The sequence below is a fragment of the Melanerpes formicivorus genome, unplaced genomic scaffold (genome assembly GCF_026170545.1).
Source record: "Melanerpes formicivorus ecotype bairdi unplaced genomic scaffold, bMelFor1.0.p_v2 SCAF_19, whole genome shotgun sequence".
Classification (NCBI taxonomy): Eukaryota; Metazoa; Chordata; class Aves; order Piciformes; family Picidae; genus Melanerpes; species Melanerpes formicivorus.
Window position 1 is genome coordinate 8,080,473 of NW_027142371.1, and position 27,873 is coordinate 8,108,345.

General features: G+C 39.7%; 2 protein-coding genes across 7 annotated transcripts in view; one reads left to right on the forward strand and one right to left on the reverse strand.

Annotated features, from left to right (window-relative positions):
• On the forward strand, positions 1–27,603 carry RTF2 (replication termination factor 2). Of its 2 annotated transcripts, XM_068149992.1 has the most exons (9): positions 1–132; positions 1,117–1,211; positions 1,315–1,408; positions 1,582–1,721; positions 2,176–2,254; positions 21,175–21,288; positions 24,507–24,561; positions 24,721–24,810; positions 26,154–27,603. In XM_068149992.1, the coding sequence occupies exons 1-9, from the start codon at positions 64–66 to the stop codon at positions 26,333–26,335; spliced, it is 918 nt and encodes a 305-aa protein (XP_068006093.1). In that variant the 5' UTR covers positions 1–63; the 3' UTR covers positions 26,336–27,603. The 2 variants fall into 2 exon arrangements, with proteins under 2 accessions (XP_068006093.1, XP_068006094.1); XM_068149993.1 differs by lacking the exon at positions 21,175–21,288.
• LOC137446909 (beta-1,3-galactosyl-O-glycosyl-glycoprotein beta-1,6-N-acetylglucosaminyltransferase 7-like) overlaps positions 8,057–27,873 on the reverse strand; it is a 30,287-nt gene continuing 10,470 nt past the window's right edge. For 2 of the 5 annotated variants that reach the window (XM_068149986.1, XM_068149987.1), the window contains 5 exons: positions 16,233–16,342; positions 13,645–13,815; positions 11,323–12,354; positions 10,781–10,876; positions 8,057–10,018 (listed from right to left, as the gene is read on the reverse strand). In XM_068149986.1, the coding sequence (XP_068006087.1) occupies positions 9,792–10,018; positions 10,781–10,876; positions 11,323–12,298 (1,299 nt within the window). In that variant the 5' untranslated portion in view covers positions 12,299–12,354; positions 13,645–13,815; positions 16,233–16,342 and the 3' untranslated portion in view covers positions 8,057–9,791. Of the gene's footprint in view, positions 10,019–10,780; positions 10,877–11,322; positions 12,355–13,644; positions 13,816–14,973; positions 15,036–16,232; positions 16,343–27,873 lie in introns of all 5 variants that reach the window. The other 3 variants (XM_068149988.1, XM_068149991.1, XM_068149990.1) reach the window with 3 other exon arrangements.

Genomic DNA, 27,873 nt, shown 5'->3' on the forward strand with positions numbered 1-27,873 from the left:
TCCGCCGGAAGTGTGTTGCCTGCTGGGGAAAGGACTCGGAAGCGTAGCACCGCGGCGAGCGATATGGGATGCGATGGTGGTACCATCCCCAAGCGGCATGAGCTGGTCAAGGGGCCTCGCAAAGTCGAGAAGGTTGGAGAGGACCGCGTGAGGGCGGTGGGGAGAGCGGCCGGGGGCTGTCGGACTGGCTCTGTGAGTCTGGGCCCTTACCGTAGGCCCACGGCCCCGAGGGATAGAGGCCCTGCGGGGGCCCGGTCAGTTCTTCCCCTTCCGCAGTGCTCGCGAACCGGGCAGGGCACTCTTGGTGCTGGCAGCGTTGAGAGCATTTTGCGCGGCACTGGCCAATTCTGCAGTGCTGCCGCAGGGTGACTGTGGCGCTAACGACAGCTACAGTGGAGATCCCTTTGGCTTCTGGAGTATCCCCTTCTCTGCTAGGACAAGAGGCAATGGCATTCCTTTTCCCCACGGGAGGTGTAGATTAGACATTAGGAAAAGTTTCAATACGGAATAGCTTTCCAAAGCCTGGAACGGGCTGCACAGGAGAGTGTTTGAATCGCTAACCCCTTTTCCTCCCCATACCTGACTGTCAGTGTTGCTGTAAATTTCAGCATTTTTTGTATGGGCTAATGTGTCATAAAATTTTGGGGTTTAGACAAGAGGTTCAACTAGCATCCTGACATCCACAGATTTGCTTGTTTTTTTATCTTGGTCCTTACAGGCAGTGGAACTGATAGTTGACCAAAGCAGGGGGTGAGATGTAGAACTGAGAAAAGATAGTAGGGGAAAATGCATGAAGAGCAAAAAAGAATGAAGAAGGGAGGAGACAAGTGGAAGTGGCAGAAAATAAAAAATGAGTTAGATTTGTGAAGATATTTCTGCATCATGGAACATGGGGCCTGTGTTCAATAGATAAGAGTTAGTCCCTTGAAATTGATTATGAATTTTGCTAAAAGGTTTTGCTAGAGCTATTTTATGGGTTAGTTTTGAGTTCAGAAAGTAGGTTTGGTAAGATACCTGAGGGGTTGATTAATGCTTTTATTGTTCCTTGATTTTATGTTTAAATCATTTGCAAACATAAAAGCTGTTTTAAAACCAGGGGTATTTTTCTTCCTTCAGGTTGACAAAAATGCTGAATTGGTGGCAAGGTGGAACTACTGTGCTCTGAGTCAAGAGAAGTTACGTCGACCTATTGTGGCCTGTGAGCTGGGCAGGTATGACTGTTTCCATACACACCACTGTATCAAAAAGCACTAAGCTGTAAATAAAAGAGTGCTTTGAGAATCAAGTATGCTTACTAAACATCTTATGTTGCAGGTTGTATAATAAAGATGCTGTCATTGAATTTTTGTTGGACAAGTCAGCTGATAAAACTCCTGTGGAAGCTGCATCACATATCAAGAATATTAAGGTAAAACAGCTTCTCTGCAGTTTTAGAGAGTGCTGTGAAAGTTAAAGCATGCCACAAACACTTAGCTAATACTAAAAGTGTTACAAACCACAATGAAAAAGCTATTGCAAAAATGTTATTGTGGCTCAAAAATTATTAGTAAACAACTTAAACCTCACATTGTTCTCTTTCAGAATGTAACAGAACTAAACCTTGCAGATAATCCAGCTTGGACTGGTGATAAAGAGAGTATAAAAGGTGACAAATATGATGACATTCAGTCTGCACGCTTTATATGTCCTGTGGTGGGATTGGAAATGAATGGAAGACATAGGTCAGTATGTCAGTTTCTGGATTTTTGGTTTTTAGATGTGAGTGCTTAGCTAAACCCAACATAGAGCAGGTTAAAATGTTTGCATCGGTGATGTTGTGAATGATGTAGTTACTTCAGGCCTTTGTGGGGAGTATTTGTCCTCTTGTCATGATGAGGGAGTTCAGGAGGCTACTAAGTGTCCTTTCACACAAGAGGAATGATAAAAAGTTAATCCTTTCCTACACTAATTTATGTGTTTAATAAAGAGTAGTAGTACCCAGTATTCCCAATCTGATTCTTAACGTTGTGCAAATTAGTAAGTGCCTAATTAAGGTGCTGATACTTTAATTAGCTGAAGGGAAAGCCCTGCTCACCCTTTGCAGTGTTGTTTCTGTGTTAAATAAAGCTCTTCACATATTTCTCTGAAACACAGGCTTTCTTAAAAACAATTGCATGGCTTGTCTTTTCTTTGAAGGTTTTGCTTCTTGAGGAATTGTGGATGTGTGTTCTCTGAACGGGCTCTCAAAGAGATTAAATCAGAAGTTTGTCACAAGGTGAGTTTTAATTCAGTTTTAATAGCAGTGTGGTCAAATACAATCTCCACAGGTAGATGTATAGCTGTAGATACATATATGTGCATATATATATTTGTATTCACATCCACTATAGTAAAGTGGGGGAGTTTTTGTCTGAATATAGAGATTGAAATGGAACTTGTAAATGGTCTGGCTTATGATGGTCTGAAGTAATTCCATATGGCCTTTTAAAAGTTAAATGTTTCTAAACAGTTGTAAAAAGGAGTATTTTTATTGCCTGAGAGTTTAGTCTTGTAATTACTTGAGAAATTAATTTTTCCTCAAACAATGACTGGTCTTGTTTCAAGGTTTTTGACTGTTTTTTTTCCCCTAGATGCAAGTGGTTTGTGTTTTATCAGTATCAGCTCTCTATCTAAACTGATGACGTGCTCAGGTTCTGTTTTGACGTATTTTTAAAGGACTTTTCCTGTTGGTTTTTGTCCTTTGGTGGGGACAACTCTTCACAGAATTTTCATCAATTGCATGAATTATTATGTAACATGAACTGCTGGTTTGATCCCATTATATTGGTTTCTTCCTAGCTAGGGGTTGCTTCTGCTGTCAGTGAGATTTGTGACGGTGGTTGCCACGCTTAGGCAAGCTATTTTTCAGCAAACACCCTGATATTGGAGAAAATAAATAGTATGTTTGCTTTAAAACAAACTGTGAAGGAAAACTTTCTCAGTCAGATGTTGCAGCTGATGTGGAGCATTGTTAGGTGTAGCCTCATTTTGCTGCATTGAGTGATGATTTTGTTCTTTAGAATACTGGTTTATCCTAATGGCTCTGCTTTCCTGTTGGCAGATACTAATGTATTTTTAATGAGGTTTTTTGTTTGCATCTAAATTTTTGCTGATAGATGGATGTAACTTGATTGTTCAATGCAAGAGTGAGATGGTTTGGCCAGTCTGATCATTTACAAAAACTAAGCAGAACAAAGATGTGGCTCAGTTGGTAGCACATAAGACCCTTAATGGGAAGGTCATGAGTTCAAGTCTGCAGTGGGCAGTATTGTCCTCCCTACTCTAGTCATCAGGTCTGTGGTGACAGGTTGGACTTGATGATCTTTGAGGTCTATTCCAACCTTAGTGATGCTGATATCCAAATGAATCCTTCATGTTTTTTTTTTAGTAACCAGTGTTGAACATAGCCTCATACTTGCACACATCTCTTTGCACATACAGGTGAATTCTTCAAAGTATTCAGGAGAGTGCTCCTAGAAATAATGGAGTGGATATATAGTATCATCTAGTCTGTCATCTTTTATTGTTGAGTTTTGGTGCACAGAGACAATGGGAACCAGGTGGGGCAGTATGATTTAGTCCACATTGCCTTTCAGGTCAAAGAGTGATTTGGTAGTTTTGGATGCATGCTGATAATGTTCTCATTCTTTATTCAAAATCAAGAGGAGGGTCCAGAGCCCTTATAAATAGGGGCACAGGGAACTGGTGGTTGTGTTTTCTGGTAGCTAATGGTTTGTTTCTATCCAAAGTGCTAATTAGCAGCATTCTTCCAGCAGCAGCAGAGTGTAGTAAAATGAACTAGAACAAATGAATAAGAAAAATACCATGTGTATTGTACACATGATAGAGTCAGAACCTTTTAATTTGTAAATGAATTCTACTTCTGATTCATGCATTTTCTAAACCAAAGAGTTTTTCAAGTACAGAATGTTTGGATGTTGTGGATTGCCATACATGTTTCTATTGGTGCTAAACTGTGTTTTAAGAATCACAACATGCCTTTTGAACCAAAATCCAAGCTGTTGGATTCATATGGGCCACAGCTGTTTAGGGTTTCCTTTTTTCATTGCCTTGCCACCTTCAGTCTGACAGTATGTGCCCAAACATGCCCCTGCAATGTCTGTGTGTGGGGTGTTGTTTTGTGACTTCAGAGAGTGACATGATGAGAGTAGTTGCAAAAGAGCAACCCTGTATTTGCTTGTTTATGCTGTGTATTCACTCTTTTTTTTTTCAGCTTCAGAATCTGTGTTTTCACTTCATCCCATGGGATGAGTTTATAGCATTGACGTAAACTGGAGAAGTGTCAGATCTAGGAGCTGTGTGGCAGTTCTCTTCCCTGCTGCTGTGAAATTCAAGCAAGCTCTTTCAAAACAAGCTATTCTTATGTATTAATGCACCCTGTGGGCCCACAGAGCAGTCTTGATAGTCTGCTAAATTGTAAACAGCAACGGTTTCCCAAAGGACTTTGGCAAACAGATGCTCTAATGATGCAGTGAAAACATTCACCAGAGAATAGAGATCTCTAGCAGCCCAAACAAAGCCTTTGTGCTCATACACTTTAGAACTAGATAATGATGTGTATTTACACTGCTACAAGATGCATGGCACAAAATGTGCTTCATAAAACTGTAGGAAATTACTTCCCTGTGCTCAGGGCAGAGAGTTGCTGCTTTTCATGGCCTTCCAAGCCGTGGCTTGGCTCATGGGAATGCTTACCACTTTGTGAGAAGTCCCACAGACAGTTGTCTCATTGCTCAGTTTTCTTCTGTTTTTTTTCCTGTGGCAGCTCATATAACAAATAGGGCAATCTGTTTGCCCACTTATAGTCAAATCATTAAATAATTGTCTAGGAAAAAATGGAATGCATATGCAGATGTAGTATAATTCAAAGAACTGGAAACCCCCAAGATGAAGCATTCAACTTTCCTGAGTTATCTGAGCAGTATTTGTTGTAGTGCTAGGTTTGAAAGGCTCTATGGAGTCTGTATAGGAAGGTCTTTCTATTGGAGTTCTCTTTCAAAAAAACCCATAATTTTCTTCAATAGAAACTAAACATGAAGAGCTGACAATATTAAATATGTGTACTTGTCTGCTTTTGCTGGAATTGTTAACTGTATTAGTATTAGGGGAAGGTGCAGGAATATGAGAGGAAAACTGTCATGGATGGAGGAGGGGCAACTGCAATTAGTATGAGGCCTTTTTCTCAGTGACTTACCTCCCTTGAAAGCAGACTGTTTTGCTTCACATCTTAAGTAGCAGTCTGAGAGATTCAAGTTGCAAAATAGCATTAAAATATGAAAACTGAGATAAGCATAGAATGAAAGAGACTGCAGCAGTGTTGAGAGAGTTGTCTCTTATTGCCCAAATGGGAAAGGTTTTGAACTGTCTTGCCAAAAATATGGCCAAAGATTTTTTGAAAGTAAGGAGAATTTTTTAGTGGTGGTTCATGTTGGAGAGTGATCTTGTTAGATGAAGTGCTTGGGGCACATCTTCAAGCTTCTAAGTACATTGAAAAGAGGTGAAAAAGAACTTTTAACTAGAACAGAAATGAATACTCATGAATACGACTAGAACTTGCAGTACCTTGTTACCCAGAAGTGTGTATCAGTACTAAGTCACATGCTAAATGCTTTCAGACAATAGAGTTCTGTTAGCAGAAGCCCTGAAGATCAGTTTTCTGTTGCCTTCTGCTTCCTGTTCTTCAGGAGGAGTTATATTTGACATGGAAATTGTCAGTTTAAAATTTGCACTTTTGCCTAGGATGTTTTCATCTGTTGTCATGTTTAATTCTCCAACAGACACTAAGATCAAAATAGTGAGCAAGACAGTAACTACTCACTCTTTCTGTACTGGATGAGATCTTGAAGCTTGTAAGTTAGTGCTAATCATGGTTGTAGATGGGGAGGAGGGCAAAGTGATTAAACATCATGGAACTTATGTTTCAACTGGCTTCCTGATTCTAAGAGCACTCTTTGGTAGCTCCTTGTCTGGAAGTCTGCTATGTGACAAAAATTAAGCTTTTGGAAATGAGGGAACAGAATAATTACCTAGCATTATGTAGTATCTATTTATCCTCATTTTGGGAGGCTTGGGAAGAATAAAGCATCATTTCCAATTTTTGGTATCAAACTCTTCAGCTGAAGAAGTTACTGTTGGTATAATACTGTGCTACAAGTAGATCGGAGGCAGGGTAGTGGTTATTGAATCTGTGTTGCATGTTTTTCTGGGAGCTCAGGAGTCACTCTGAAAGCTAAGGACAAGTTTACATTTTAAAATGTAATTTTCTGTATCACTTGAAAATTGATTTTGCAGTTGTTTTCAGAGTCAACAGACACAGTTGAAATTGTATGCTTAGCTATTAAAGTCGGTGCTGTATAAAACACTTAATCGAGTGTTTAACTTAGATACAGAGCTATTGAACCTCAGGTTTTTTGAAACAGAAATGATGCATACATCTTCCAGATACAGTTCATGTGTGCATTCCGTTGTGGAGCAGTGTTTCCTTGAACAAGGTCATACTGATAGTAGTATGCTCTTAGATTAACAGTCACCAAAAGTTAGTAAACACTGGTTGCTGAGATGTGAATTTTGTGATTGGTCTACTCATGGCATGATAATGTTTACAGAAGGCATACAGACATTGATGAACACATTTGTTTGTGTTTAAATGCTTTCACAGGTTTACTACCTGATTTTCTACATTTCTTAGAAGCAAATAATCTGTCCAGACTATACTGTGATTCTGGTTGCTGAGGCTCATGAGCAGACCACTGTTTCTTAGTGCATGAGTGTTTGGTGGGCTAATTACGTTTTATGTATGTAAAATTTTGTTTGAAATGTGAAATCCTTAAAGGAAGGAGGATCATGCTCTAGTGATTTTTCCTGCACTGACATGGGTAAAATCATAGAATCAACAAGGTTGGAAAAGACCTCAAAGATCATCAAGTCCAACCTGTCACCACAGACCTTATGACTACTAGACCATGGCACCAACTGTCACGTCCAATCCCCTCTTTCTGGAGGTGTTCAGGAGGAGACTTGACAGGGTGCTTGGTTACATGGGTTAGTTGATTGGGTGGTGTTGGGTGATAGGTTGGACGTGATGATCTTGAAGGTCTCTTCCAACCTGGTTTATTCTATTCTATTCTATTCTCTTGAACACCTCCAGGGATGGTGACTCCACCACCTCCCTGGGCAGCACATTCCAATGGCTAACAACTCTCTCTGTGAAGAGCTTTCTCCTCACCTCAAGCTTAAACTTCCCGTGGTGCAGCTTGAGACTGTGTCCTCTTGTTCTGGTGCTGGTTGCCTGGGAGAAGAGACCAGCCCGCTCCTGGCTACAACCTCCCTTTAGGTAGTTGTAGACAGCAAGAAGGTCTCCCCTGAGCCTCCTCTTCTCCAGGCTAAACAATCCCAGCTCCCTTAGCCTCTGCTCATAGGGCTTGTGCTCATGGCCTCTCCCCAGCCCTGTTGCCCTTCTCTGGACACACTCAAGAGTCTCAATGTCCTTCTTAAATTGAGGGGCCCAGAACTGGACACACTACTCAAGGTGTGGCCTAAGCAGTGCTGAGTACAGGAGCACCATGACTTCCCTGCTTCTGCTGGCCACACTATTCTGATGCAGGCCAGGATGCCAGTCAGACTTAGATTATATTTTAAGAAGGCTTTTCATGCAGGATTTTGTTGTTGCTCAATTTCTGCAGAACAAGCCAATATTATATAGCACCTCACTGCTGAATTCTTCCTTTTGATTCCATTCAGAAGTGATACATAACAGGTGTTTTGTGTGGTGGTGACAAAAGGTAAAAGGTAGATACTGGCTTTGCTACCATGATGGCCATGAGGAGCACTCCATTCATATTTTAAAAGACAACATGGAATGGGTAAATGCTGGAAGTGGCCTACAGTGCATTGGGTGTGGTTTGGATAGTAATTAGTTATGGATATTGCTGTGATTAATACATGCCAGAGACCCATTATCTTCAGCAACGGTTTTCAGAGGTACTCCCAACAAGCTCAGTATGCACATGCTGCATGGCTGCTTTTTGTCTTTTATTTATTTATTATCTTCTTTATTTCTCTCTCTATATATATATAAAACAAGGAGGCACCTCCAGCCATATTTGGCCAGAAGATAAGTCCTGGATTACACACAAAACAGAGTATAGGCCTTTGGGTTGAGTTTCCACATTTCTATAAATAAATAGGGACCAGATGGTCGTCTTTTAGGTTAAAGTTCGTTTGAAAGAAATCATGTTTCCAAGAAACTCAGTGTGGGAAAATCAGAAGTACAGATCTAGGAACCTGGGAGTAAGTTTGTAATGAGAAACTTTCATGTTCTATTGTTGGGTCTTTTATTGATTCATTTGATTTTTTTGCGGAAAATGCTTGGTCTGTAAGTCAGTCCTCTTGTAAAAGAGTGATATTTTGGGCACGTACTGAAGCTTCCATCTAAATTGCTCCATGACATTTGTAATCTGTAGACTCTGTTAGAGTTTATAAGTAACAATATGGTTTATTAGGTCCCACTAGAGTTCGTGCAAAATAATTGGGAGTTTATTTTGGATTTACTGGAATGAAACTTTCGTCTGCATTCTTGTCAAAATACTTCTAAAGGAGGATGAACAGTTCAAAATCACTTCTCACAATTCAGGTTTCTCTCTGTAGCACCTAAAGAAAGACCATTGGAGGCTGTGTAGAGAAGGTCTTATAAATATTTAATCTAATGGAAGAGTTGCCATAGTGTATGAAGGACCAGTGCCTATACCCTCTCTGTTCCCTTATAGTACCTCAATCTTTTTGATTGAGTCCTGAAGAGGAAAGAGCGACTGTTGTCTGGAAAAGGGCTGAATTCCTGCTCTCTTTTGTTGCACTTCCCTGGTGTTGTCACTTCTCTACTGTAGTGCAGCCATTGCTGCTTGGTCTGCAGAGGGTTTGGGAAATGAGATGCTTGTCCTGGTGATAGCTATCTATAATTCTTGTAGACTGTTGCAAGGTTCAGGGAAGTTTTGTTTCCCTCGGTGGCTTTTCATCGGTTTTACTTAGTTGCCTAGGCTCAGATTTCCCACATTCCCTTGCCCTAAACTCCTATGGAGGCTCAGAAACCGGGATTTGCAGCTAAACATTGGTTGCAAGATCCCTGATCCTGTTGCCCTTTTCATTAGGAGCACAGTCTGAGTAGAGTAAGAGTAACACTGCCATGCTATGCAATGGAATTAGAGAAGCAGCTGGCCATCAAACAAACCAACTCACCAAATAAAAATACACAAACAAAGCAACACACACAAAACAAACTCAAAAAAAACCACAAATCTGAAAACAAACAGTGAAATTAACTGTCTGAAACTTACTTATCTACAAGCTCTGAAATTTTAGTGAACTTCATCATTCAAAGTAATCTATTTCCTGAAAGATACAGTGGACATAGCTTTAACTTGTGCTCTTTATCTGTGTTCAAACATTGTTTCCCTTTTTGGCTGCAGACATGAGGAATGTGATTTATTTTTTTTCCAGTTAAATAATTCACTTAAAGGATTTTGAACTTCCCCCTTCTCTTCAGTAAGTTAGAGATGTAGACATGTCATTTTCTTTAAGAGTTAACCCCTTTGCAGCTACTGGTCTTTGTATCAGTGTAATGAATAAGAACTGTTTATTTCACTGGTGGTACAGTGTTGTGCTTACCCTCATGCTGTAATGCACAGAGTGAAGTCTGTGGCTAAAAATGTTACTGGTTTTTGTCAGTATTTTCAACACTTGTTTAGATGTATTTAAGCTCAGACATGCAGCTTCAAGTTGAAGTAGTTCTCTTCCTGAAGACGCCAGTGATCTTCAATTGGAATTTCTGCCTGCTGCAGCACTTTAAGCCTGTGGCGTCTCTCTAGACAGTCCATAACAAGCGGGTATGTTGCAGGCTCGAATTTGTTGGCAAACAAATGAGGTGACTCAATAATCCACTGTAAATCCCCTAGTCCATAGACACAAATGTCTCTGATGTAATGACCTGCAAAGACAAATTGAAGGTATCTGAAAGCAGCAGAAAGCTGAATGGGATTAAACAATAAAGTTTCCCTTTGTAGAGTTCCTAACAAAAAAAATCTACCTTTTCATTTCACTTAGAGTGTCACTGAAATGTATCTGGAGGGTAATGCTGGGTTTTAAACATCAAGGCAAGGGTTTGGTTTTGCATTTTACACACATGGATACACTACCTCCATCTGCTTCACTGATGTGTTGCTCTGGTTTGTGTTGTGTCCAGTAACCGGGCATGCTGAAGTTCTGATCTGCCTCTGTTTGGGTACCTGTTTAACCAGGCAGTACTGCACTGTGCTGAGTGTGCACAGAGAATTTATGTGTGCTTTCCCTGTGGTCAGCACTATTCTCCTTTTTTATTATCGTTCAAATTGAAGAGATTTAACCCAGTGTTGAAGACAGTATCCCACAAAGATGCTTAGCAAGTAAAGCCTCAGCTCTTCCCCGAAAACTGATCAGTCGTGTTGGTGCATTTGTAATTGGAGGCTGGCAGAAGAGTGGTCAGTGTATGGATACTGTGACCATCTCTGTAAGAATGTATCAGAAGCCATTTGGAAAGGATGTAGTGGAGCAATTCGGTAGGGTGGCTTGCTGGTTTATCTGATACTTCCAGAATAAAATATACTTGACCCCTGAGGCACAATTAATAGCTAATTCATAGTGTATTAATGTAATTTGCAATGAATGCTAGTCAGTGAATCAGGTTGGAATTCATGATGAAAATTCAGGTTACCTTTGCAGCCTTTATGTGTAGTTCCTTCTTGATCTTTCCATTTAATGGCTCGAATGTTTCCTTCCCAGTCAGCATTGGGTGTAGCCCCTGGAGCATCTTTAAAAACATAAGATTCTGATAAAATTTCTTTCTGCTTATTACAGGGGAAACTTTCACTGTTGAAGACCTTTTACATGTAGCACATTAAGTATCTATTTACAGTTATTTACGTCATAAGAACAGACATCATTCTTGGGTTTATTGCCTTTTTTATTCCTTGAGAGCTTGAGCTTTCAGGTAGCAAAACATTTTTATAACAAACCTTTTTCTAGCCTAGTAGCTAATGGTCTGCACCATAAACAGTAATTTTCTGGAATCAAGCCTTGCTTCTCAGACATCAGGAGATGTCTCTTTCTGAAAGGGCATCATCACGGCTCCATTTATGCAAAGCAACTCAATTAGTTGGTGTCCTTAGGCTTTGAGTTGGAGCTCAGAGCTCTGTCAGAGCCCTTACAATGCTGTTGGGCATGGCTTATTCAGAGTAGAAATAACAGAAATCTTACCATTTAAACGATTCAGTGTGACCCAGTAGTGTTCATCTGGACTGTATGTGTCTCTTGACCACTCCAGCAAATCTTTTGCACGTGCATCAGTCAGTGTAAACTCTACAAATTCTTTAGTGAGTATGTAATAGGCGCTGCCAAAATATATTGTCAAATTGTGTGGAGGCTTAGCTTTTATATTCTTTGTTGGATACACGTATGACATTCCAGAGTGTACAGACTCTCTGTAACTAACCTGTGTCCTGTGTTTCATGTGAGCCGGTTGGACTATGCCGGGAGTCATGTTCTTACCATTCCATTTACTTTTGATGTATTGTATAATGTCTCTGTTTGTTTGAATGGGATAATCTTGGCCACAGAGATTAATGACATAATTCCACTGGATTTTGGAATTGACTAGATCTCTCATGCAGTTGATATCAGCTTGTAATCTTGAAAATCCTGCATAAACAACACTTTCTCTTTTTGAGGAAATGAAAATATTTTCAAAGCAATTAATGAGGCTTTGTACAGCAGCTTTGTAATCTTTGGGGGACTTTTCGTCGACATGTATGCAGTAAATATTCTGAGGCATGTAAATAGCTCTTAGCAGCTTTACAAACATTTCCAGCTCCTTGTGAATTGTGATAATGTATGCCAAGGAGAAATTTCCTTCTTCATCTGACAGTGGCCTCGTGATAAAGTGCAGCGTCTTCAAAACCATGGAGCAGTTGCATGAGGTCTGAGTGCAGCTGAGTGGTTTAGGTTGATAGGTATTCTGACAGAGGTTTCCTAGTTTGAAGGCGGCTGCTTTCCCTGCAAAAAGTGCTGAACAGAGTTCATCTGGATAAAACCCACACTCTGCAATATTTGCCTTAATTTTTTGTTCACTTGGCTCTTCAGAAAACATATCCTTTAGGTAGATGAAAGTGTAGATGAACATGCAGACAGCAATGCACAATAAAAATCCTGACTTTGTTGCATCGAGTGGGTTCATCTTTTGTTTTCCATAAATTGTCTCCTCATCATAGTTTAATGAAATGTTCAAATTACCTGAAAGGAAAAGTAAGATTAAAAACCTGTTTGACTTCATTTTTTTAATAGATGTGACATTAATGATGTATTTATAAATGTTGAGATGGCTGTCCTTCCACTTCCTAGGAGGAGCTCTCTGTGTGCCCTTGGAAGTGGTACGTGAAGCAGTCTTTCTAGCACAAACAGAATCACCCAGAGAACCCAGATGGCTTTCTACACTTCATTACTTGAGTAAGGGAGGGGTGGTGTAGCCCATCAGATTGTCTCAGTGCAGAATAAAATTCTATGTGCCAGTAAGTGAGTCCAGTGCTATAGGTTGGTCAAGGTCTAGCTTTATAATAGGAAAGCTGTGTGAGAGCACTGTGTGCTAAGAGACAGCTGCTGCTGCTGCTATTTCCTTAAGGCCTGGGAAACCTTAACGTTCTGCCAGAGGACCAGAATTCAGTAAATTGAATCAGCAGAAAATTTATTAAATAAAGAAAAGGAAGAGAGTAGAACATAATCCACAAAATACACTGGGTTTTATCTTTATAAAGACAGCACATGTTTCTGTCTCTGACAGAGTTTTGGTGGTTGTTTTTTTTTCCTTCTGACATCTTTGTATTAATGCTTCGGAAAACAGAACGTGCAGACAACACTCATTTCTTATTTCTAGCATATGTGCATCTCCTGAGATAAGTTTGCCGCTGCCAGTCCCAGCATTCAGAAAGAACTATGTAATTTACATCAGTGTTGGCATGGAATTTTTTCCTGTGTGGTTTCTTTTCTTTCTTACTCTGATGAAAGATCAGAAGGAGAGTGCAGCAGCCCTGAGTGCCCAGCAGTTACATGAACTGTTTATCCTTGAAGCATTTAGAGAAATACCAGGGGTAGACCAAGGGTCCCATCAGCTACCATTGAGTTGAATAGTTAAATGAAGAAGTACTGTGAGTGTATTTTAAAGAGAATTAATTTTCTCTCATTTAATGCATTTGCTTTTAAACAGACTTGTAATTCACCTCTAAATATTTCATGCTCTGCAGCTGTCAACATCACAGTGTACTTGATTTTACATAGGAACAGAGAAGCAGCATATTTTTATAACAGCTTCTTTATAGGAATGCTGTTGTGGTCAGAAGGTCACTAGAAAGAAGTGGAAATGACTTCTTTGATGAAAACTCAGTATCCATCTTCCCTTAGAAGCTTGAAAACAAAGAAGTCGTTGTAGTAAGAGTAGAAATGAGGCACAGAATTTAAAACTAGATTAAGAATACAGAATTTGAAGCAAGAGAATGGATACTCTATATTACCACAATGTAAAAATCTTACATTAGACTGTTGGAAAAGAATGTATTGATGTTGTTGTCCTTACTGGTATGCACTGGATTTCATGCTGGGAAGATGCCTCTTTTCCGTTTATCATTCCAGAGAGTGGAGTGGTGTGTTAGATGGAGGCTTCATCCATTTTGCTCCTATGTTCTGTCAGCAGTATCCTTCAGTCTGCATTGAATGCATAGGTCAAAGAAAAACATTAGGAAATCACATCCCAGAAGAATATTCTTTTCTTCACAGCTCCTGAGGGATACATTTACTGAGTAAACAAGCTTGATGAGAGGATTTGATCCAGTCAAAGAGAAAAACTTCAGCAAATCAAACCCTTGTCAACCTTGCCTCCTTTCTGCACACTATTGAGAAAAGCAATGCCACTGAAGGGTGAAAGCCAGGGGGGGTTGCAGTAAGAATGAAATACGCCAGTGCTGTAGCCTGCTACCAGCTGACTGCTGCAGCACAGAGGAGATTTGCATAAGGTCATTATGTACCTGGTAGCAGAAGTTGGGGAGAGGGAGTGTCTGTTGAGTAAGCATTAATTTTTGTGGACCTGGCCAGAAAAAAAATGGGTTTGTTCTGAGAGAATTATTACAGGAGGAGCACTGAGGTTGCCCTGAATTAGTGAATGGGATGAGATCTTTGTGTTGCATCACAGGGAGGGTTAAGTCTGAAGGCACTGGGCAGCTGTAGAAATATTTGGGACTTTGTACTTCCTTAGAATATAGAACATCTGTACAGAATCAGCACAACTGCCAGGATTCTTCCATAAACACATCTTTGTGGACAGATTGCAAAGGACAGTGCCCCAGGGAACCAAGCTATAACCTGTTTCTTGCATACACTTAAATTTTTATTACCCTTCAAAGAATAGCTTCCAGGGATGCTTTGAATTAAGTGTTTACTATGGATTTTTCCTATTGAGTTGCTGGGCATCTAGAAGCTGTATTTCAAATGGCAGCACAAAAGGGCACAAACACCCAGTTACCAGGTAAGAAGAAACAATTCCTTCTCCAGTGTTAACATGTTTGTGGGGAATGACTAAATGATGAAGCCTTGTCTACAAGAAGAGAATGTCATGTCTTGCAGCCTCAGGCAATATTATAGAATGGAAGCATTGGCTTTTGCTAGTGTTTTACCAGATTTAGAGCTAGAATTGCAGTCCTGTGAAATTTGTCACTTAAGGTTCCTGTAGCCCCTATGCTGTCAAGGACTGTGCTGACATATTTCATCCTGCCCTTGAAGAGCAAGGTGTCATCCTATCCAGAAGACCCACTGTCCAGGCATAACCTGGACTGTGCTGTCCAGCCTTTTAATTTATTAGGTACTTACTATTATCAGAATGTCTTCTTGAAACTCAGCCTTTTCCGTGATAGGGATTAGATTTTCTAAACCTGGAGGACGAAGTTGTATTAATTTCTAGAACTACTGAGAGTTTGACATTCCTCAAAAACCCTGTCTATAGGATTTCCAAGCATCTTTATGGCTGCTTTTATGGATCTTACTTAACAGAAAATTGTTGTTGAAAGCTTAAGCTTCTCCATCTCAATTAAAAAGGTAAGCTCTAGAGAAAAACTGGAATTAGTTCACACCTGAAAACAAGCCTGTGAAATACCATCTCGGTTCATCAAGATCCCATTAGCTGCATACTTTGCTGTGCATTTCATAGTAACAAGTCATTTTACAATTCACTCTTTCTTCCTGCCATAGGATTTTGAACAGCATCATTGCACCTGTAGGTATTTTGTCTGTACTCTTTGTGTTTGCTTAATATTGCCGTTACAGACACATTGATGTGATAAAGTTCACGATGGAATAATTTAGTGAAACAAATAATTTGGGAATGCTTATGAGTTAAAAGGCATTAATTCATTATTTCCAAATCTTTTTATGTCTCTTTTCTCTCTGAAAGGTGTTTACAGAAGCATTCATGTAGACACTTTATAAACAAGTGAATACTAACTGTTAAAATCTCCTTGTTAAAATCAATTCTTGCAACTGCCTTTCACTTTGCTTTTTACTTCAGCCTCGGTAAGTATGCTGAGTCTGCTTCTGTCTTGTGACAGGCATCCAGTAAAAGAAAACATTTCTTCATCAAACCCAATTCATACTACTTTAGAAATTGTAAATCATGCTTTAAAATATTGCATTGCTGTTTATTAATACATCCTCAACAGATTTATGGAGGTTTAGTTGTTCATCATTGCTATTTTCTGTTTTCCTGTTACGTGTTTTTTCCTTGTGTGTTTGACCTCATCATTTAAAACAAATATTATGAGAGCTATTTAAACCCTGAAGTTACAGGCTGTAAAAATGAAATCTTGTTTGCAACAGAGCATAAAAAGTATCCATAAGTATTGTGATGTTTATAATGCAAACAGCAGTGGTGGTAATGACCTCCATCCTACCCGAACCTCTATGACAGTAAAAAAGGAGGGGGGAAAAAATAAAACCCTGAAACCTTACCGCAGATTTGAGGCTTTTACTCTAATTCAGAAGATTCTTTGCATTTGAGAAATTAAAACATGTTGTGCTTTAATTAAGGAAAAGCAAAAACCTGAAGTCTAACAATCTAATTTATTTAGTCTTACCTTGTACAAAATTAGCCAGGAGACGGCAGCATAATAAAAGTAAATAGTCCCCCCGTCCTTCAGCAGAATTCAGACAGCATTCTTCACTGTCGCTTGTGTGGAGATCTTGCCTAAGTCAAAGGGGTTAAACATTAACATGAATGTTTTCATTTAAGACCTCATCTGGCTTCCCACAATGCTTGGCATATTTATTCTGCAGTAATGCTCTTTGGCTTCAAAAACGTCCTCTGTTTCACAATGATGAGAGAGAACTTGGGCTTCTCGAAATTCTGTTGCCACACTTTCTGAGACGGCCTTTAAAGGACTGAAATCAGACTTTCAAATCTGTAGAGTACATTGCTGATGATTATAAATAGTATTGCTTTTCCTCGGAGGCATTAACCTGTGCACTGCTAACGGAGCATGCTGGATGATGAGAACTGGAAAGGAAACCGACCCTCTTCTCCTCCTCCTCCTCCTCCTCCTCCCCCAGTTCTTAACTGTTTGCCTGCTGAAACTTTCCAATTTGCAGCAAATAAGTATAGCAGAGAATTGCCTCTGGTCATTGCAAATAGCTGGAAGCTTACAAGAATAAATTCCTCCTTCTGAAACCATGTGTTTACTGTGTTACTGCTTATATAAAGGTGCCTGAGATTTTTAATAAGTGAAGAGTTAGCAGCTTAAATCCACCAGAATTAGGAGCTTTGGGGTTCTAGAAACAAGCGAGAAGGCTGCTGTATTTTGGTCACATTCAGATCAAAATAGCATATTGGTCAGAAATAAATAGAGGGAAAACCTCAAAGTAAATCAAAGTACTGCTGCAGGTATGGCAGATACAAAATTATCATTGACTTTAAGGGAAGCTCTGTAAATAGAGATTTCTTCTTGGATGATATTTTTGTAGGAGATGCTACAACTTCTGAGGAAATTTCCCATTCTGTGAATTAGTTTGTAGGAGGCTTTCCACTCTTCAAACATTACCATTTACTCTTTGATTGCATGTCTCACAAGGGTGTCACCAGCAGAACTTAATCTGGCACTACCAGATGAATAAACCTCTACAAGAGTATCTCTTAAAATATGTTTTTAATTGGCTGTTACAAGGTACAGTGATCTTTATGTCATCTTGTGTGGCTGGTATATGAACAGTGATATGGTCCTTGTGTGAATAGCATATGCATCAAATCCTCCTTCTAAATGCTGCTACTAAATACTATTTAAAGAGAGACAGTCAGGCTGTTGTTACACATGTTCCATAATCTACAGGAAAATGGTTTGAAGAAGTATTCAAGTCTTTTGTGCATTTCCTAGTAGTGATCATATTTAGGAGGACTGCGGGAGTTAACTTAGTGTTTATGTTGGGAAAGAGATTTCAGATTTCTTATATGACATTGAACTGTAACAGGGAAGTCAGTGTGCCCCTGTATTCGGCACTGGTTAGGCCACACCTTGAGTACTGTGTTCAGTTCTGGGCTCCTCAATTTAAGAAGGACATTGAGATGCTTGAACGTGTCCAGAGAAGGGCAACAAGGCTGGGGAGAGGCCATGAGCACAAGCCCTACGAGGAGAGGCTGAGGGAGCTGGGATTGTTTAGCCTGGAGAAGAGAAGGCTCAGGGGAGACTCCTTGCTCTCTACAACTACCTGAAGGGAGGTTGTAGCCAGGAGGGGATTGATCTCTTCTCCCAGGCAAGCAGCACCAGAACAAGAAGACACAGTCTCAAGCTGCACCAGGGGAAGTTTAGGCTTAAGGTGAGGAGAAAATTCTTCACTGAGAGAGTCGTTAGCCATTAGAATGGGCTGCCCAGGGAAGTGGTGGAGTCACCATCCCTGGAGGTGTTCAAGAGGGGATTGGATGTGGCACTTGGTGCCATGGTTTAGTAGTCATGAGGTCTTGGGTGACCAGTTAGACTTGATGATCTTTGTGGTCTTTTCCAACCTTATTGACTCTATGATTATATAAACAGTGTAAACGTTTAGATGTTAAAGTGCACGTGCCCCTTGTTCATTTGCATTGTATTAAGACTGGAGTAGCCATGGATGGAACTACATCTTTGATGATGTATAAAAACCAAAAACTAGTCTGTCAAAAGTAGTCTACAGAAGAAATGATGCCACCATCACCTTGTGTAGCTGAAACTTAAGCTGTAAAATTTAGAATTCAGCAAATCATCTTAAACTCAGATTTCTTTGGTACTGGAAAACCTCTTGTGTTTTATTTTCTAAGAAAGATGCGCTCTCCTACTATATTCAAATGCTTGAAAATTTAAAGGTCTTCATTATTTGAAAACTAATTTCACTATTTCTTTTACTAGCTCAAATTTAAAACATTGTATTTATGCTTAAGCTAATAAAGCTACACCTTTATTATTCTAATGATGTTAAGCCTTTGGGTAGGTTTTGGTTTTACTTTAATGTGAAGTTCATATTCCTGTGTCTGTAGGTGTATACACATGGGATTTGTAGAGTACATAGATTTGAGTATCAGTCTTTGAATACTTTCTGATCATGTTTGCACACCCTTTAAACAATTCCTGGATGTGAGCATGGTAAACCATTTAGTTGCAAACTGTTTTGATCACACTTTTGTAATCCGACCCTGAGAGGGCTTTTAGACAAAAATGGAGCTGCATGTCCAGCATCTCCTTCAGCTAGCATCCTACTTGTCTGCCATTACTGACTGAATCTTGCATTCAGATCTGCAGGCAGCTCTCCTAAAACAAAAATCTGTCCAGAAGACCTTAATCTGAAGGCACAATCTTTCTGAATTTGCAAACCCCAAATTTCTTTCTACATTCTGTTGCAGCTTTGAGATGGGAAATCTTTCTTTTTTTCTTCTTCTTTCTTTCTTCTTTCTTTTTTTTTCTCTCTTCTTTCTTTTCTCTTGTTTTTTTCCCCAGTGAAGAGCTAGTGAGCCTTATTAAAGAAACAGAGTTAAATGTTTGCATTCAACAGGACCGAAATTAAAAACACATTTGCTGCATGCATGATGCAACAACAAATGGTTACCTGCTGGAGTTAGTGAAACCTGGGGAGGTGGGTTTGGTTCTATACCTACAGCTTGCTGTACTTAAAGTATGTTTAGTAGCATTTGGTCTCTGTAATTATGATGTGGCTGTTGTCATGGCAAAAAAAAAGATCCATTTCACTGAACCAGAAGAGCACACTGTCTTTATTTTCTCATTTCTTGTAAATATTTTTCACTTTAGAGCAGTTCCACCTGTGTTTTCCAGATGGGAACCTGGGTTTGCTTGCTTTTTCAAAGTGCAGTATTGGTTGAAATTAGGGCCCTGTGGCAGAAGTGGAAATTTCCTCCGAGTATGAAGGTGCTTTTTAGTATGCTGAACAGAATATATTCTAAAATACTATCAATTATAATCACTGGCTTGTAGGAGCATGCTGGTCTTTCATGCTGTATTTGAAAAACACCCCACTAGAAATGAATGTTTAGGGTTTCTTCAGGATCAAGGCAGCTGCCAGTTGCTCTTTCCTCAGTGTGAAGGCTGATATATCTGTCTTCATTTCCTAGACTTCTCACTCACAAGTGTCTGAGATCATACCAAGCTGGTATTTCTAACACTAGCTCATTGAGTAGCAATGGAAAAATTTGGGCTACTCACCCATTTCTCACTATTCTGCCTGATTTACTTTGTATGCAACCCTTGATTCTCCTTCATAATCTCTCTGACCACCTTGATTTTAAACTGTTCATCACTTGAGTGGGCCCCAGTCAAACCTCTGTCCGCATGTACTTCCATTTGATTAATTCCTGCTGCAAATACATGAGTAACCTTTCTAAACCTTTGTTTATAAAACAGGAGAGTAATGACAGAGGTGGGATTAGAAACTAATCTTGCAGATTAACAGAAAGCTTCTGGATCTAACAAAATAACAACAACAAAATTGAGAAAAGAAAGCATTATAGTGAACCTTCTGGCTTTGCCAAATGATTGCAAATGTGTGCAGTGAAACATCTGTGACTTCAAGCAGAAAACAAATGTGCAATTACATGAAGCACATTACATGCATTATCCATTATCCAGTGTTTTGAAACTTGGCAGTGTTTAATAAATCAGATGAGAGACGATGAGATGGCAAGTCTGAGTTAATGAGCAATGCCACTTTTTTTGACCAGTTTTTATTCCCTCAGTAATATAAAAAATTATATTAAAAGAAAAAAGGTTTTCTGGTTAGCTGTCAGGGAGAAAAATTCCCTCTGCTGCATGTTCTGCACATAGAACAACACCTTCCTTGTCATTCCTGGTCAGTGTAAAGGAACTGCTCCTATCGGTTGTTGTTTCTTGTATTACTATGTTGAAAGACAAATCCTACAGTAGAATGGCATCGTGATTGGATTTGAATCAGATGCCTGTAGTGGGTTTCACTGTGGGGCTCCAAAAACTGAGTAGAATCTAGTTAGGTGTTTAATTTAGAGTACATTTTATGCTAGTAAAACAAGAAACCTCTGCACAGAAAACACACAGTGGTTCCTTTTTTTCCCAGAGGAGAAAAGTGAATCAGTTAATAGGAACTGATGGTGGAAAATACATGCCATTTCTGTAGCCTGATTGCATGGAATAGGGCTTTGAAGAGCAACAAAATATTCTCCTATTCCTGACATTCTTTTAGAATTTCCTGTGCAGATTGGTGTGTGAGCTGGTTTGAAATGTGGTTATCAGAAGTTCACAGCTCACTGCTACGAGATGAGTATTTATTCTCTTTGTGAAGAGGGGTACTGTCAGTCAGCGTTCCTTTGCTCATTGCTAAAAACAGAGGTTTTCCCTTTGACATTTCAGATGAGATGATGTATTAGACTATTAAAAGAGAAATAACTATTGGAAAAGAAACATTACGAAGCAGGGGAGGATTGGAGAGCTTAAACACAGTATTAATTCTAACAAAGGTTCAACAGTGTAAGGATCTTGGAAAAAAATACTAGTTTTGTCCTTGTTTTTTTCCTTGAAGTGTGGTGTTCCCTTTCAAGAGGGAGATGTGATTGTCCTTAATGGTAACAAAGAAGATGTGGAAGCCTTGAAGAAAAGAATGGAGGACAGAAGACTTAAAAGTAAATTAGAAAAGGTAATCCTTTTATGCATTGTTTAAAAGAAAATGGGAACAATTCTTGTGTGTAATGTGTGCTCTTAGATCACTCAGCCATTTTCTGCTGATATTTATGCAGAGTAAAGAGTTCACTCAGTAAACTGTGGTTTACTTCAGTGCTGCTTTTAAAAGTAGTGAGAATGTGTGCAGAATTTGCTCTTGGCATGTTGAAGTGGGTTGTACTGAAACTTTTTTGACTAGCAGGCAGTGCACAGTGATGTGAAAAAGCATAGAATTCAGTGCTATGGATCAAATGGACAGTGTGCCAGCTATATTGCAGGGGTTTCTCAAAGCAAAGGGCTTGTCTTAGTAAACTATAGTAATGAGCAAAACATTCCCTTTATTTCATGCAGTGGTTCCTGCTGGCAGGTTATTAGTTTTTTGATCTTCAAGTATCCTCTACTGGCCACTGTCAGAAATGCACTGTTGGGATGTGTAGATTCCTGCTTTGATTCTGTAAGACCACAGTTTGGAAATGCTGTCATGGTTTGTGGTTCTTACAGTCCTGAGTCATTACTGGTGGTGCTGATTTTCACCGTACTGTTGAGCTGTTTGCATTTATTTGTTTCCTTTTTGACTAAGCAAAATGCCATGGAAGCAGTTGTTACAGTTCTGCGCTCTGTACTGCTGCTTTGTGCAGTCGTGGTTCTATGGCACTCTGCTGTCAAATGAGGACCACTCTGCACACAGAACTTTGTTCAGAATTGGGTTTTTTTTAATTATTGTTTTTACCTGCCATTGTTTGGAGGATGATAAAGCAAGCAAGAACTTCAGTGTTGACTCACTCCAGAGTGGAGACAGGCATAGCTGAATTTCAAGAGTATGAGTCATTGCCTGACACTGTCGGTGACTGAGACTTCAGATGGATGTTGATCATCACTCCCCTGTTGCTGTGCTTGATTTTTGTCTGCCTGTTGGGCTAGATGGCATACAAACATTTCTCTAGATTGTTTTGAAACCAGTCCTTGTTTCCTTGCCAGCAAGCATATGATTCCTTCTCATCATAGAGTCTGTATTCATCTGTGCTAATAAAGCATCACTGGGCCTGGGCAATACAGCAACAAGATGGTTATTCATAGAGATCCTGCCCTTCCATTTCCTCTCTGCTCAGAGCCTCTGCACTTAGGGTTCTATAGTTTCTGATGTAAGAGTGATGCTGTGAATCTTATGCTGTCTACTCAGATGTTCTCTTTTTCTGTTGGGTTGTGTGGGGTGTTTTGGGTGGTTTTTTTTTAGTACTTCATCATTTAATGTTTGAAAGAATTTTAAAGGTCATTTGATCATAGCGTATTGCAGGTCTCAGTAAATGAGTAGTCAGGTCTCAAAATCACAGGCACAGGCACTCCATTTTCATTAGGAAGGTGGGCTTCACAAAGCACCTATGGGTTTGGTTCAAATAATGTGGAACAGCCTGCAACTTGGTACTGGCCCAAGCTTCTGCACAATAAAGAAGTACCACCTAAGCATGCTGAGGAACTCTGTCTCTGATTGTATCAGCACCGTTGCTGTGGTGGCAGACTAAACAAAATCATGCTTTGGTGTTTGGGCTCTATATGCCTTAGGTGAATATGCAAGTAAGTTTAGTTTGTTCAGTGGAGATTGACAGGCAGGTAGAGGATTTGCAAATCTCTCAGTAGGCCTCCTACAATTCATCCCTGATTTCTGAGCAGTTTTTTGCGATTCTGCCTTGTCTTGCTGCGCCAGCTGATCTCTTTGCAGCTAGAACCGTTCTTCTCTGCTGTCACTGGCACCATTCACTAATCTGAGACCTCCAGACCTAGTATCAGAAGACAATTCCTAGTTTGGGGGCACTGCTGTTCAGACCTCTTCCTCAATTCCTTCTTTCAGCTAGGAGAGCAGTCAAAATAGACATACTGTATTTGGAGCAGCAGGCACAAACTCTTTTTCTTTATACTAATGAGACAAAGCATAAGGAAGAAACAGCTAACACTAGGTATAAAACAAACATTGAAGCTCAGCTATGCCATCTGTGCCCATGATGAAATATGTATAATATATATTCATTGTCTATAATACATATGCATACATAGTTTTACAAGCATCTCGTGATTCACATGGGAAACACTCTGAAAAGAGATTTTTCTTGTACTCAGACAGGAGGGGAGCAAGGTTTGCTTCTAGACTAATAAGCCTCTGCCACCACCTTCTGGCTAAGCTGTGCAGCAACACGGTGCTTTTGTTTTTTCCCTCACATTCTTGGCAGTATGGGTTCTCCTGATTTTTATAACTCATTTAAATATATTTATTTTCCTTGGGTTTGTGTAGCTTTCTTGAAATGCATGCAGCATTCTGAATGTATACAGAGCCATCTTTTGGGATAGCACCACCAATGACTTCTAACACATCTTCGGTTTTCAGCTTGGCATTTATATAATCAAAGCCTGTAAAGGGATTCTCGTTGCTGTTGTTTGGGTTTTCTGTGGCTTTTTTAAATCTGGGCAAACATAAATTAACTTGGAAAATCTGGTCCACAGATGGCTCTAAAAAAATCTAGGTTAACTATTTGCACCTTTTCTTCCCAGGCAGTCTCGTGACAGAGGGCCCAGCTATTGAAAGTTACCCAAGAGGGATTTTTTGATTGAGTAAAATAAAGAGGATACAAGATGTAGGATTATTCTGTTTTATTGATCAAGGTCTTTATTGATGAGAGTTAACTGTGTCTTGTTTAATGTTGTACAATTTAATGTCCTGCCATGTGGGTTCACGGTCTCAAACAGCCTTAGGGATGATAATAAAGAATGCAAACCAAGATACCATATCCAGACAGTTTAGTTTTGACCTGCACAATTTTCTTTAAGGTAACTTCAAGTTTCCAAAGTTTTCCCACATAGAAATAATACCAAAGTGTGGATCAGTGTTGTGGGAGGAAGAGTTAGAATGGAATTGACCAGGTTGGAAGAGACCTTCAAAGATCATCACGTCCAACCCATCATCCAACACCATCTAATCAACTAAACCAAGCACCCTATCAAGTCTCCTCCTAAACACCTCCAATGATGGTGACTCCACCACCTCCCCAGGCAGCACATTCCAATGGGCAATGACTCTCTCTGTGTAGTTCCACTGTATAGGACATAAAAACGTACTACATTAAATTGTTTCTGCCAAATACAAGTTGGGAATGACATTTCCTTTGGAATTCATTACGCTGACAATTTCTGCTTGTGTCATTTCAGAAAGCAAAGAAATCTAAGTCAACAGAATCAGCGCCTCGGCAGGATACCACTGAAGGTAACCTCACAGATAGAAATGCTGTATAACCTTCTGAGTCATGAAGCAGATTCATGATTTCTTGTTTGTTTGGGTTTGGTTTTGTTTTGTTTTGTATGTTTTGGGTTTGGTGGTGTTTGTTTTTTTTTCCTCTTTCTTTCCTTTTGTTCTCTTTCACAGATGTCCCAGGTCCATCAAAGGCTAAGAATGGAAAGGATTGCATCAGTTCCAGTTCTGGAGAAAGGCAGATTATCTTCACCAAAAGTTCAGGTTGGTGTTTACTGTTTAATCTAAATGAGGAAAATGTGAACAAATAATTCTGCTTTGAGAAATACTGTCAGATCTTTCTCTGGCTGTTTTGTACCATAGGTTTCAGAAGCTGCCCTCTCTTGTCTTTTATTTTTAATTTTTCTCAGCAATAAAAGGGTTAACTCTGGTTTGCAAGGGAGCCATAATGTTGTAGCTCACTTCTCCAAAGAATGTGCTCTTTCAAAAGTCTATCCTAAAGAGCTGCCTTTCCTAGCTGGAATTAATGCGACGGAGACTGGAGTCAATACAGACGACCAATATGATCGAGTATTGTTCCTTTATTGTTCCAGTATTGTAGGACTATAGTGTGAGCATAGTGAGTATAGCACAGTAAAGTAAAGCAAAGAAGAAGGGAAAGGAAAATGCATATCAAGGGAACTTCTACAACTTAAATAAACTCAGAGAGCCTCATTGGCATAGCTTCATTGATTCCCTATGAGTGACCACCCATCACACTATTATAGATATTGATCCAACTGCTAATGACACATGAGGTTGTTGAAGCAGGTGCGTGTCCTGTTGTTCCAAGATAACTTTCTGTGTTTATAGCTACTAGTGTCCTGTTTTAGTTACATGCTGCAGGCACAGCAATGTTTTGCTACACTGCTAGCTGTTTTCTGCACATATGCTGAGCATGGCCTACTGTAGTGTCAGGCTCTAGGCCTACACTGCCAGATTGCTCACACTGCTCGTCGCTGGCATTGCCACATTGGAATAGGGAGCTGCCTCATAAACATGCACAAACAGTTAAGAGAGAGAGGGAGGGATTTTTTTTGTAGCAGTGAGAGAGGTGGTATCAGAAACAGAGGCATGGACATTTTCCTATCCCAGATACATAGTGATGCAGAGACCGTTATTATTGGTCATACATGACTTTGCACAGAATAAAGGGAAGAGATAGGCTCCCTGGGGACTGTATGTCACAAGTTTAGCTTTTTGTCATTTGATAGCTCTAAACAATACTTCAGGGTGGGGTGGTGGGATACTTCCGTGTTTCTGTCTTGAGTTCTGAGTAAATTTTCACTTAGAGGAATAAAAGTCATCAATACTGAACTACAGCACAAGGGATTTACACAAGTAGGAAAGAAGTCTCTCTGCAAGATTTTTGAATGCTTTTGGAGCATGAAATCTGAAGGCTAGGAACCTGTTTGCTGTGGAGTACAGCCATGGGATATGTTTGGGGTAGCCCTGAAAACAAGGCATATGCTTCTGTACACACTGTTTTTAAGTATTTTATCTTTATTTAAATACTCTCAATTGTAAGCTGCTGTGCATGCTTCTTTCTTTTCCTTTTTCTCTCTCAGATAATGGAAATTCATCTGTGCCAGCAAAAGTCAATAAGGCTGCTTCTGCTACTACGAAGAGATCCATTGCAGACAGCGAGAAGTCTGAGGCATACAAATCTATTTTCACATCACACAGCTCAGCAAAACGTTCAAAGGAAGAGTGTTCCAATTGGGTTACTCACACAGCCTACTATTTCTGAAACTATGAGCCTGACTGTAACTTTCACTACTGCTTTCCTTCCCTGAGGCTGCTTCTGTACAACTCTGATAGAGCTTTTGTTGTACTCTGATGTTATCTGCAATTACTCAGTTTATAAGTTGTTTATAAACTTGTGAGTAACTAATGAACTTGAGTTAGTTGGAGTTTCTGTTAAATAAGAGAGAGATCACCAGGATCCACATTGCTCCAGTAGACCTCATTCTAAAATGATGGAATGTTTGCACAAAATTTTCTTACCCGCAGTTGGATGTGGTCATCCTTACTGACACTAGCCTGTGTCCTTGGGAGGAACTGGAGTGAGGAGAGGAGGATCTGCCTGCTGGCCTCTCTTACCGATACTTGCCACAGCTGTAATTACAGTTTCTAATGTATTAGTACAGAAAGTCAAACTTCTTTCAACCCTCTGACAGTAGAAAGAGCAATAATGCTTTTGTACTAACGAACTGGGCCCTCAGTAGAACTAGTCTGTGTTTCTTAAAGGTCCTGTTGGTGTTTTCAAGTAATTTGCTTTTTAAGGGAATATATGAAAGCATAAAGAAAATGTTTGTACAATGTTGTTCTTGTACATATTGTTGTAGCCTGGTTTTAGTCCCAGAGTACTCATTGTAAATTATTATCTATAAAGATCAGCCTGTAATAGTAAGGCTGTTTTTTCCCAAAAAAGCTTTTGGAGGTTTACTTTGTGGGTATGTTTTGGAGTTAAAAATATCAGGTCTGAGCTTTCTTTTTTTCATTCATCAGGGAATCAGAATATGTTGGAACAAAAGTATGATTTCCCTTGTTTTTCTGCTGAAACAGTGAGGTTCTGTGTGTATCTTTTGAGGAGCAATTTGAATTCAGCTGCCATGAAAATGGAAGCATTTGCACTGGGTGAGAGAAAACCAGGTGGTGAAAGAACATGAGCAGGCAGATGATAATTGGCTTTTTAGGGAGAAATGATTGGGCACCAGTGACGTGAGAGTCAGTGCCATTGGTGGCTGATGGAGGGAACCCTGCAAGGCTGAAGTTAGCTTCTGAGAACTTTTCCTTTTCATGTTGCAGGCAACCAAAATGTGCTGCTTCTGCTCATTGGTTTATTTTCTGACATAGAATTCTTAACAGCAGACAAATACTTGACTCAGAATTGCTTGTTACAGGAAGATGCTAAACATGGTTTGTCATTCAGTCTTGCTTTTGTAATTGTGCTTTTTTACCCCTGTAATGTTGATTTAAATAAACCTTGCTCTGGTTCTGTGACCATTAACACCACATGTTCACTTGAACAGATACAGAACTACTTATTTTGTCAGTGTTAGAGTAACTTCTTCTGGGCTTTCCTGTGGCCCTTTTTAGTTTTTTTCCCAAACACAGGAATCCTCTTAAAATGTTATCATAGAATCATTGCAGTTGGAAAAGACCTTTAAGATTGAGTCCAACCGTAACCCAGCTATGGTGATCACTAAACTATATCCTCAAGTGCCACATCCACAGCTTCTTCACCTCCAGGAATGGTGACTCCACCACCTCCCTGGGCAGCCT

Excerpts from the sequence above, each read along its gene's own strand:
- RTF2 (XM_068149992.1), top strand. The coding sequence starts at position 64 with ATGGGATGCGATGGTGGTACCATCCCCAAGCGGCATGAGCTGGTCAAG. Across the intron at positions 1,409-1,581 it reads CACATATCAAGAATATTAAG|AATGTAACAGAACTAAACCT; the intron begins GTAAAACAGCTT and ends GTTCTCTTTCAG. Across the intron at positions 21,289-24,506 it reads TTAAAAGTAAATTAGAAAAG|AAAGCAAAGAAATCTAAGTC; the intron begins GTAATCCTTTTA and ends GTGTCATTTCAG.